Source organism: Amphibalanus amphitrite, unplaced genomic scaffold (genome assembly GCF_019059575.1).
Source record: "Amphibalanus amphitrite isolate SeventyFive unplaced genomic scaffold, NRLGWU_Aamphi_draft 000200F_arrow, whole genome shotgun sequence".
NCBI classification, from domain to species: domain Eukaryota; kingdom Metazoa; phylum Arthropoda; class Thecostraca; order Balanomorpha; family Balanidae; genus Amphibalanus; species Amphibalanus amphitrite.
Window position 1 is genome coordinate 650,508 of NW_024881695.1, and position 10,783 is coordinate 661,290.

General features: G+C 55.7%; 1 protein-coding gene across 3 annotated transcripts; it reads left to right on the forward strand.

Moving 5' to 3' along the window:
* The first annotated feature begins 778 nt into the window (after window positions 1-778).
* On the forward strand, window positions 779-7,889 carry LOC122384856. 3 transcript variants are annotated; one of them, XM_043372641.1, is made up of 5 exons: window positions 779-886; window positions 4,434-4,719; window positions 5,842-5,914; window positions 6,262-6,377; window positions 7,085-7,889. In XM_043372641.1, the coding sequence occupies exons 2-5, from the start codon at window positions 4,442-4,444 to the stop codon at window positions 7,263-7,265; spliced, it is 648 nt and encodes a 215-aa protein (XP_043228576.1). In that variant the 5' UTR covers window positions 779-886; window positions 4,434-4,441; the 3' UTR covers window positions 7,266-7,889. The 3 variants fall into 3 exon arrangements, with proteins under 3 accessions (XP_043228576.1, XP_043228573.1, XP_043228574.1); XM_043372638.1 differs by lacking the exon at window positions 4,434-4,719 and adding an exon at window positions 3,536-3,860 and having other exon boundaries at window positions 811-886; XM_043372639.1 differs by lacking the exon at window positions 4,434-4,719 and adding an exon at window positions 3,187-3,490 and having other exon boundaries at window positions 813-886.
* The last annotated feature ends 2,894 nt before the right edge of the window (window positions 7,890-10,783 follow it).

Here is a 10,783-nt window from a genome sequence, read left to right on the forward strand (position 1 = left end):
ATAATGTGAAATATTCCGTAGTCATGTAGCTTATACATTTCGGAATAACGTCAAGCCTTGAGGTGACCGAAAAAAATGTTATGTAAATTTATTTTTATGATTGACCTCTATTATATCCTGGCACTGCAATTAGGCTGCATAAGTTAAGTATTGTAGTTCTGTACTTAAGGCGGCATTGCATAAAAGTAATGTAGGTAGGTATGTAGGTATTAAAAAGTATGCCACAAACATTTCGTTCGGTGCCGTCGGATAAGAAAGCAATCATTCAATTAATCTGATTATTAGTTGATCGCTAACGCTACTTTCCACACAATTATTTTCTATATGCCTTGTCTCTCATTTTCTCGGCTCGCGTCCCTGTCGTGCGTGGCGCGATGTCCTCCATTGATGAGACACCGGTCACATACCGCGCGTGGTCGGATGGGCGCCACCGACCCGGTGAAGCTGAAGGGCCCTCCCCGGCTGACCTGGTCAGACTTCTGTCCTAATTCGGCCGCCTGCTGTCCCTCTGCACCTCCCGCGCCTCCGCTGACCCCTCGGACCCCGTCCCCGGAACCGGCGCCCCTCCGGCGCCCCGTCGGCCCGTCGGCGCCCCGTCGGACGTCGCTCGTCGCCATCGACGCTGCCTGTCGTCTCCAGGAAGCCGCGCCATTGTAGGTTATCGGCTGCGGTCGGCGCGGCTGGCGGCGGCCGGCCCTGTCCCGGATGGTGTCGGAAACTCGCCCGGGGCGGTGTAGCGTTGACCGCGCTCAGCCGGCGCCGCCGCCGCCGCCGCGCCGAACCAGGCCAGCCGGCCGGGGTATAAAACCGAGCCGCCGGCCCGGAGAGGCACAGTGACGGACAGGCGTCCCAGCAGTTCACTCGCAGTAGGCTAGTACTCCCCAAGGTACGTGCCGACGCGGTGCAGTGTGACTCGAGTGTGGAGGAGACGGCGGCTGATCGGAGGTGGGAGCGCGGTGTGGCGCGGAGGCTCGCCGCCAGCGTGGCAGGCACCGGCGGAGGACGCGTCCAGGCTGAGGAGCACGACCCGGGCCGTGATCGAACCGACTGGAGCCGGCACCGAGCTGCCGACACCCTCCCTGAGGGACGGCGGAAAGACCCGGCGGACTGTGCTGAGCTCTGTTCTCAGAATCCCAAGTTTATAATAATTTGCTTCTCTTCGATTCTTCAATTTGCGATTCATTCTTGTGCAAAATTACCATTATGTTCGAGTTTTTGTTCTCTATTTACATTCCAAGCAAGTTTTTCAGCGATCATGTTTCGATTTCAGTCAGCCTTCAAGGCATTCCGGTTTTTCATTGATACCGTAACGTACTCTACCGTAGTGGTCATATGATCCCATTGAGTCCGTGGCGCGGTCTGTCCGGTTTTTGCCGTCCGGTGCTCGGGCCGGTCCGGTCGGTCGACTGGCAAGAGTTGTGTGTTCTCAGCGTGGAGGTGGACTTGCCGTGCAGTACCGTGCTCGCGCCTCTGTGCTCGCCGTGCTCCGTGCTCTGTGATCCGCCGTGTTCCTGCGGGAGTGCTTGTCAGAACACAAATCGGAGCCCCCAACATCCGCCGGCCTGAAAACCCTCAGTTTGGCCGTTTTTGTAACGTTAAGATAGGTTTCGTGTTAACGTAAAATTTATTTCATCGTCTTGCATTGTCAATTTGTCTTGCATTTTAAGGTTTTGTTTCAAGTGGTTAGAGTAGTATTCATGCTCTTCAACGTAATTTATAAAGTTCCACTTAATTTTGTTAAAGATCATTAGTGGTTTGCTTTTTTAGTTTCCACAAACTGTGTGTGCTGTAAATAGTCCCCCTAACTGTTTTTTTATTGTATTTCTGCCATTACCCGTTTGTACGTCCTATACCCACTTATAAAGGCGCTCAGAGCATTATTGTGATATACAACTGTCTCTTTTATCATCGTAATAGAGTATACGTATTTGATAATGATCGCTATAGGTCTTTGTTATTATATTGGCCGTCAGCGTTCATAATTTTCTTTCGATTTGAACTTCTCTAAATTGGGGCTAAACTGCTCCTAGTTTGCTCATTTTTATTACGTTCCGATCTCTAAACACATCCAGTAAGTGTTCCAAATCTTACAGTATTTGTGTCGTAACGCTACTTTAGCCTCATTAGCCCGTTTAAATTTACGCCCAGTGAGCCCTAATCACGAGAAAGTATCATGACGCGTCGCAAAAAGCGTAAATGCTCGCCCCGAGGGCGGCAGAGCGTCTCTGTGCGCCACCCAGGGGTGTGACGTGTTTGCTTTCACAACGAGCGAACCATGGCGGTAGTCCCTGTCAGAGAATCCTGCAGCGCTGCGTCCGGCCGGTGTCGATGGCGGCGGCGGCGGCGGCGCGGCGGCGGCGGCGGCCGGCCAGCGACCCTGCCTGCGGCTGTAGGGCGCCGAGCCGCACCGTTACTGACCGGGCTAATGGCGGACTGGTTAACGGACGCCGCCGCGCCGCCGCATCTGCCGCCGCCGCGCCGCGTCTGTCACCGAGCGGCCAGCAACTCCCGCTGTACATACATAGATTCACGCGCGCCTCTCGCTCCACAGGCTCCCACAATGAACCGTGCCCTTTACGCGCTCGGCGTGCTGCTGCTCGCGGCCTCCGCCCTTGCCAATGACCTGAACGCCGTCGATGACGTCGATCCTCGCTTTGTGTTCAACAACTCCACCTCTCTGGCCGTGTCCTTCTCCACCCTGATCTTCGGCCTGTTCGCGCTGCTGGCGCTCGGCCTGATGGCCGCCCTCCTGGCCTTCCTGCTCACCGACTCGGGCGAAGAGACTGGCTACGGTTACTCCACCGGCTCCTCGTACAGCTCCTACGGCTCCGGCCGCGCCGCGTACGTATACATGCACGACATTGACAACATGCACGCCGGTGGTGGGTACATTTACAAACGGGTACATTGACAGGTAAGCTGGTGGTGGCACCTTGTGATTCCAAAATCAACAACGAAACTCAGACATGCGCCTACTCAAACAAGCCCGACGGTGGTCTCCGTCGAACCGGGCGATACATGGACTCGAACATGCAGCAGATGAGCCGCACATGAAATGGCCAACATAACGGCGCGATCCGGAGGAATCCTGTCGTTTCCCGGTGGACTCCCGGTGGGATTCCCTGACGGATTCCGAGCGGACTCTCTGTCCGGGCGGCTAGCGTCACTGAGCTGCCGTGATTGCAGGAGCCGCCATGTTGTACCGCGCCCTCCTGGCCTTCGCGCTCTGCGCCTCGGCGCTCGCCGAGAACGCGCTCGTCGAAGGCGAGCCCGACCCGCGCTTTTTCCTCTTCAACACCTCGGACCTGAGCATCAGCCTGAACTCGGTGCTGGCCGGCGCGCTGGCGCTGCTCGGCGGCCTGGCGCTGCTGGCCGGCCTCGCCTACCTCCTGTTCTTGCTGTCCGGGGACTCAGGCACCGGCTACTCCGGGTACTCGGGTCAGGACTACGCGTCCACCGGCTACACGAGCTACTCGAGCGGCCGCTCCGCGTACGTACCTCGCCTCTCACCCCGTCGCACGTTGCTGTTTTGCAGATAACAGCATGTTGGTTCATGTGTTGCTGTTTGCACTTGTGGCCTGCGCCGCCGCCTTCGAGGACACTGTGAACCTGGTGCCGGCTGATGGCGCTGCCGCCGACCCCCGGTTTTTCTTCATTGGTAACACCACGGGCCTAACCATCAATCTGGGCACAATCATAGCCAGTGCCGTGGCCGGACTGGCCGGTCTTATCCTGCTCGCTGGACTCGCCTATCTGCTCTATCTGTTGAGCGCCGGTGGAGACGAGACAGGCTACTCAGGCTACCCAGCGTATGGCGCCTCTGGCGGCCACCACGCGAGCGGCTACTCCGCCCGTTCTGCGTACGTACCCTGGGTGTTCAGTGTCCTCAGGGGTGGGCATGCCATGAGTGCACTCAGCCGGCCCGCTAGGGGCGCGCCCGGGCCGCCGCTGCTGAGTGGCACAGGTAAGTGGAAGGTCAACCGCCAGTCGGCGCCTCCTCTGGCATCGTCCGGCCTTCCCGGCCCAGTATCCCAAACTACAAGACTGTCACCCATCCTCCCAGTAAACATTTTTAACCTCCATTTAGAATCCCCAGTAACGCACGCCTCTAGATTCGTCTCCAACGACTTTGATGTCTTCAACTCGTCGAGCTAGACGTGGTTTTCCTACTCGCCGCTCTTCTCGTCTTCGTTCCCGTTCCTTTTCGTCACCTTCACGGCCACGTGGCAGAGGAGGCGAGTCGACGGCGGCACCGCCGTGATGTGTACACACCAATGTACACGGGGTACTGGTAAGTATCGCCGCTTCATCATCGGCGGCTCACATGACCAACTTTCTCTCCCACTAACACACAGCTCAACACGCCCGCCGCCCCGGGCCCTTGTACATAGTCCTTCACCGAGCGGCACTCAGCACCCGGCAATGTTTCACAGGCGCCACCATGCAGAAGCTCCTCCTGACGCTCCTTTGCGTGGCGTACGCCTCGGCCAATGAGTTGACGGACGCGGTCGACTTCGACCCGCGCTTCCTGTTCAACAATACCAACGACGGAGCTGCCCTTACGACCACTGCCGTGCTGACCGCGATCGGAGGTCTGGTGGCGCTGGTTCTCCTGGGTCTGCTGATCTGGCTGGCCGTCTCACTGGTCCTGCCCGCCGATGACTTCGGCACCGGTTTCACTAGCACCGGCTTCACTGGAGCCACCGGCTTCCAGGCCAGGTAAAGACGCGGCCTGTAAATACCAACCGGCTGTACATATGTCGCCCGGAGCTGCACGTTATCAGCGTCGCAGCGAGCTACCGCAGCTCACCTCAGCGTCATCGACGGGCCTTCTAACCGGCCCCGAGAGACACGCATTCCACGTCGCCCCTTCGGAACGACATGTACAGACCCGAGCTGCTGACGAGCCTGGCGACAGAAGAGCTAACCCTCCGCGGCTGGATGATGCATCCGTGTCTCGCTGCCGCCTTCGACCTTGACCAGCACGTGAAAAGGTCGGCGACTGCTGTCCAGACGGCACCAGCCGGCTGGATCTGCTGTAAATACCGCATCAGAAGCTGAGCAAGAGCGCAGACTTCCGCTGAGGTCAAGCCGACCGATGCAGCTTCGCATGAGGTGACCTGATGTGACGAGCGTCTCAGAGGTCCACCGATACCCAGCTGACGACCCTTCCCCTGAAAATACGCCCCCGGCTATGCGTGCGCCGATAACAAACTTTGACAGGACATTTGATCGAGACGGAGCGAAGGAGCACGAAGAGATTAATCAGCTAACCTGATAAAGCAGCGATTAGCCGTGCTTCATCAATCGCCGATGACATAATCCTTCTTTCGACACTCCTTACAAAGTTCCGTTTATGTCAAGAAGTCTGTCTTCTCCACTTCATATATGTTGTACATAACTCTAACACTCCATCATTGAAACGAGCAGGCAGCTGAAAGCTGTACGGTAAGCTAATTGTCGGTGGTGGGTTGAAACCGTATTTAGATGTGCATGCCTGTATATAGAACTGCATCGTAAATGTATGTGTTGCTTTCTTCAGTAACGCTTTTACTTAGATCTGCTTGTATATAACAAAACTTTTTCACTTTACGAAAAACGTTAATTGTTGTCTTATACTGGTGCTTCACATTCGTGTTTCTTCATTGTGTGGCTTTAATTACTCCCAATCATTTTGAATTGTCCTTTATTGGCTCAAGTCATTGATCATCTCTATGCAGTTTCATCGCCTTTGCACCATCTTGCTAGTCATCAAGTATCCGTAGCGCACAATTCGAGTAGCTTCCCCTCCCAGTGTCGAGTCGGCTGCGCTCGTGGTCTAACGTGCGTGTTCGACTGTAGGTCCGGCTCTGACCCGTACTCGGCCATCTGGGACAACCTGTCCGTCCTCGACTGGATCGCCATGATGGAGGAGGTACGTCAGCCCCCCCCCCCCCCCTCCATCGACCGGTCACCGTGTCACCGCCCCGCCCCGACCGGTCACCGTATGGTCATTGCCAAGGCCGCCGCCGACGAGTTGAGCCGGTTTAACCGGCCTGCCAGTGTCGAGCCGCTGCAACCTGTTTGTGGCTTTACTTCTTCAGTCCGGTTTTATGTAACGTAATCCTAGCTCAATATCACGGCATCAGTTTTGACTTACCCTTAGCTGAGTGGTTCTTAATGACATCTTTTGGTATAATAAATTTACACATCATCGTAATTATAGCCCTCCATCCGCCTTTACACCTGGCGCCAATAACGGTTTGTTTCGTGTGTCGCCAGGTCTACCGCAAGTTCGACGCCAACAAGATGGAGTGCCAGCAGCGCGTGGTGTGCGAGCTCCACCAGAACGAGAACACCTGGGGCTCGACCGCCCGCAAGATGAACGACGCTTTCGGGTAGGTGAACGCTCCGCACTCTACCGCACACCCCCGACCTCTTTCCCACACCGACCCGCGGCATACCGGTGACCGCTACAGTTTGAACAGCACCTACCCTCGTTCTGAGTTCAATCTAACGCATCCCATTGACCCTCATTGCATTTGCAACGGTTTCTGGTGGCCGCAATGCAACTGCCCACTCCTGACCTCCCGGCCTCCTGCGACTGACCCACATAGAGTGCACCTGGGTTACACCTGGTCTTCCTTATTGGGCTTCCGTCTGACCCACAGTGACCTGTCATGACCTCTCTTGATCTCTCCTGACCTCTCCTGACCTCCAGTGACCTAGCTGAACCGTCCGTCCCACTTCAGTCGCCCGGGTGTCCGTCCCCATGTGGGCGGCGGTCTGGGTGGGCTCGATTTCCCGTCATGTCCCGTGTCGGCGCGCCGCGCCCTCTGCGTGCCACTTCTGGCGCGGCCTTTCGCCGCTGTTCAGTATGCGCGCGGCGCGTCCGAGCGCGACGATAAGCCCTCGAGCCGCCACCCGACCTAATGGCGCCGGCCGCTTTCCCAGGCCGGGCGGCGGGCGGCCGAGCGGCGGACAGTGGTCCACTTCTGAGTCGGGCCGGGGCGTTACGTCAGCCGGGCGCCGGCACCCTCGGGCCCCGGGGCGGGTACCGTTAGCCGTCCGAGGCGTTGACGGCGCGTCCTCTCTGCGTCCACAGCTACCTGCAGTACCTGGAGCTGCTGAACCTGCCCGCCGACCTGCGCGTGGTGCTCGACCAGTACCTGGAGGCCGCCAACCGCGGCCGCTCCAGCCAGAAGAGCTGCGAGGAGCTCTACGCCAACTGCGAGTTCAGCGTCAAGGCCCTCATCAGCAAGTACAACGGATCCAACAGCATCTAAACGCCGCCTAACCGACAGCAACCGTTGTTAACTTATTGATAGTTATTTATTGCCAAGCCGGGCAGTTGCGAGCGTGCCAGTGATGCGGCCTGGTGCGCGTGCGCAAAGGAGACGACTGACTGCCGGCGGACGCCAGTGTACATAGGACATGTGACGCACGACAAAGCCTAGTCCAACATTCTGCCCTCCATTCCCGCAGTGCGACGGGACTGTAGCTCAACTAGTAGTCGCGCCCAGCTGCGTTCATGCATTCGTTACAAATAGAATCAGCTTAGTCCCTGACCAACGACCGACACAGGACCTGACATTGTGACTGCAAAGGGAGAGAGAGGGTGGGAGGGAGGGAGAGGGAAAGAGGCCGGTAAGGGCCCCGACGCTTGACTGACTGCTGCGCTGGCGGCGCGACAGGTGCTCACAACGCATTGCTAGACTGTGTTTTAGTTTGCTGACCGACACTTGTTGACTTGTCATCCTACGACAGGGATTGTTTATTGTTGCCTGTTGTTCTGCATACATGCCCCCTGATGTTGTTGTGTTATTTATTGTTTCATTTGACGACGACTGACGTGGCCTCACGAAATGTGACGCGAAGAATGACAATAAATTCCCCCTGATGTACGCCTATACCGACTATTTCGCTGCACGGCGACGAGCTGAAACGGCAGAAAATCGATGAAATGGCAAGAGCTACTCAAAACACTTTCAGCACACATGGACGCATGCGACCACAAATACACACATTTCGCTGGGTGGACACTGCAATTCACTGCAATTTCAGACTCCATAGTCCATACCTACTCAAAACGCATTCGCTCAAAGAAAATCTTTTGAAAAGTCTGGTGAAATCGCTTCACATAGTCCTCGATATCTATCAGTATTTCCTGAGGCAATTACGACATTACGTCAGCACTAATTCGTGTGTAGGAATCCTGACCCCGATGGAGCTATTTCACTGGGTCGGTCTCGAGTTGCCAAGTCCAACGGGCTTCACTCCAGGTTTCTCCTGCTCCAGCTTTCCCCGTCTGGGGCGCAGCGGTGCGGTGGCGGCCTCAGGCGGCCAATCACGCCTGCCATCTGACGGCGGCCTGACGAACCTACTCTCCCAGCGCCGGCGGCCGGTTACCGTTGATTTAACAGCGGCAGGCTTCTGCCTCGGGCGGTCAGCGATCGGTTTCTATTCGTTATCACCGGGCATACCGGACGAATAGTGACCTAAAAAGGTGCCGCTGTCTGGTCGGAGCGATACCATCCGGCGCAGTTGCACCACCGGCCGATCCTCACCGGGAGGCGCCGCTTTCCATCAGAGGCGTCTCTCTCTCTCCGGGCTGTGCGGTGGCCGGCGCACGGCGCGCGGGGCCGCCAACGGGAACCGCTCCGGCGTCCAGGTCATTAGACAGCCGATCCGTGGAGCCTGTGAAACTGGGCGAGCGCCCATCGCCGGCTGGTTACCGCGTGAGAGCCCGCTGCCGCTGCCGCGCTGGGAACTGGGAAACCGAACTGCTGCGCCGGCCGGCGGCGCGGCACCGCTGGGGCCTGGGTGCTCCGGCGGCTGCGCTGCACCGCCGGCTGACTCTCACGTGGTGCGGTAGTGGCACAACCCGCTCACATGACTGCAGATGGTGATTGGATGTGGGACCCTGCGCTGTCCAACCGGGAAGTGGCACATCGGATGGTGCGTCATTGAGAGGATGCCAGATCAGTGCGAAGAAACAAATATACCTACGAAGCCTCACGCGGATCGCTTTCGATGAGGTGGCGGAGAACGCTCGGCTGTATTACTGTTTGCTGTCGGTAGCTGAGTAGGGCAATTTAGCTACTCTTTAGTCCGCTTCTCTCTCTCTCTCTCTCTCTCTCTCTCTCTCTCTCTCTCTCTCTCTCTCTCTCTCTCTCTCTCTCTCTCTCTCTCTCTTTCTCTCTCTCTCTCTCTCTCTCTCTCTCTCTCTCTCTCTCTCTCTCTCTCTCTCTCTCTCTCTCTCTCTCTCTCTCTTTTTAGGGAAGGGGTTAGGTTCCTCTATCCGCCACTACCGCAACCAAATTTTGTAGTCCGCAATTTGAGGAGCGGACGGGAGTGTTTGCATATCCCTTTCTAACTCGACACCTGGGCCATATAATGACACGCGGTAGGTATGACATAAAAATTAAAATGGGGATCGAAAAAGCTAAAAATTCAAGAATATTGCTTCGGTCCTTTATAGTCAGGTCAAAGGTCAGGTCACTTGAGGTCATCGTATGTCAAATTTGGCCTATTTTGATAATTTGGGAACAACTAGTGTCACAGTGCCGCCTAGTCGCATTTGATAGCTCTTTTAAACCACGCCGTGCTGGGAGGGGGAGGGCGATTTTACGCCCCCCCCCCCTCCCTCAGGTTTTTCGCGAATATCTCAGTCAATGGGAGAAAATTGAAATGCGCCTCTTTTGGACGAATGTCGTTCTAAACCCTCTCTAACATCGGTTCATCGGTAGTTAAGGTAAACATGACACACTGAATCGGGAAATTGCACCTGTGACCCCTCTGTGTGCCCCTAAGCCTAAGGTCATATCAGGTCATGAAAGGTCGTCAGCAGTTTTTCTACTATAACTTTCGACAGAGAGAAGCCAGAGCGGTGAAACACGTCAGATTTGTCCAGCTCGACGGTACGGATCGACTGATATGCAACATGATTCTTTTCCGTTAGGTCATGACCTTGACCTGAGCCCCTGAGGTCAAATTTTCCAGATGAGCTTTCAATGTAACACAATTGTTTATTCGATGCGTCTTGACGAGGGGAACACGATGCTGGCAAAATTAATGTCGTGGCTTTCCTAAGTCAAAAGTTATTACCGAAAAACTTTGTTCGTGAAAAGGAGCTATTTTTCGGGTTTCTGCCCTCTGGAGGCTGAACCGTTGATCTAAGGTCAAATCAGAGGACACGTAGCGAAATAAACGTTAAAAGAGCTATCGAATGCGTTTTTCTGCGGCGCTGTAGCTCTATTGGTTTTCGACTTAGCCGTCGGGTGTTTCAATATTGTTGAAATCGACAAAATTTGACCTTTGATGACCTCTGGTGACCTGACCTTCCGCTTCGACCTGACCTTAAAAGTGACTGACGTGTTGTCTTCCTTATTTTGGACGCTCTTTCGATTGCCGCTTACCGCGTGTCGCTACGTGACCCAGGAGCAGCCGAGTTAGACGGGGGGAGGCGTGAAAATGCCCCCCCCCCCCCCATGTCCGTGAAGTTAGCGTCAGCAACAGCAACGAATACAGCGTCAGATTCAGAATTGCTCTTAAAGACTCTGAAGAGTCAATTGGGGGGCGGGAAACACGAATATGACACTTATTTTTCCCTAGCTCCCCTCCTTTATCCCTTAACCCTCGCCGTGGCAGGGGAGGGGTCGATGCAACCCCCTTTTTTATGTCGCTGACCTTGGCGATTTCGCCAAAACGGTCGCGGAAACCCAGCTGAAAACGTCCGCGCTCAACCTAACCTAACCTAACCTAACCTAACCTACCATTTTCTATCTACATACAAAATTTCAGA

Coding starts and splice junctions, on each gene's coding strand:
- LOC122384856 (XM_043372638.1), top strand. CDS start 3,544: ATGTTGGTTCATGTGTTGCTGTTTGCACTTGTGGCCTGCGCCGCCGCC. Junction 3,861..5,841: donor GGCTACTCCGCCCGTTCTGC/GTACGTACCCTG, acceptor GTTCGACTGTAG/GTCCGGCTCTGACCCGTACT. Junction 6,378..7,084: donor AAGATGAACGACGCTTTCGG/GTAGGTGAACGC, acceptor CTGCGTCCACAG/CTACCTGCAGTACCTGGAGC.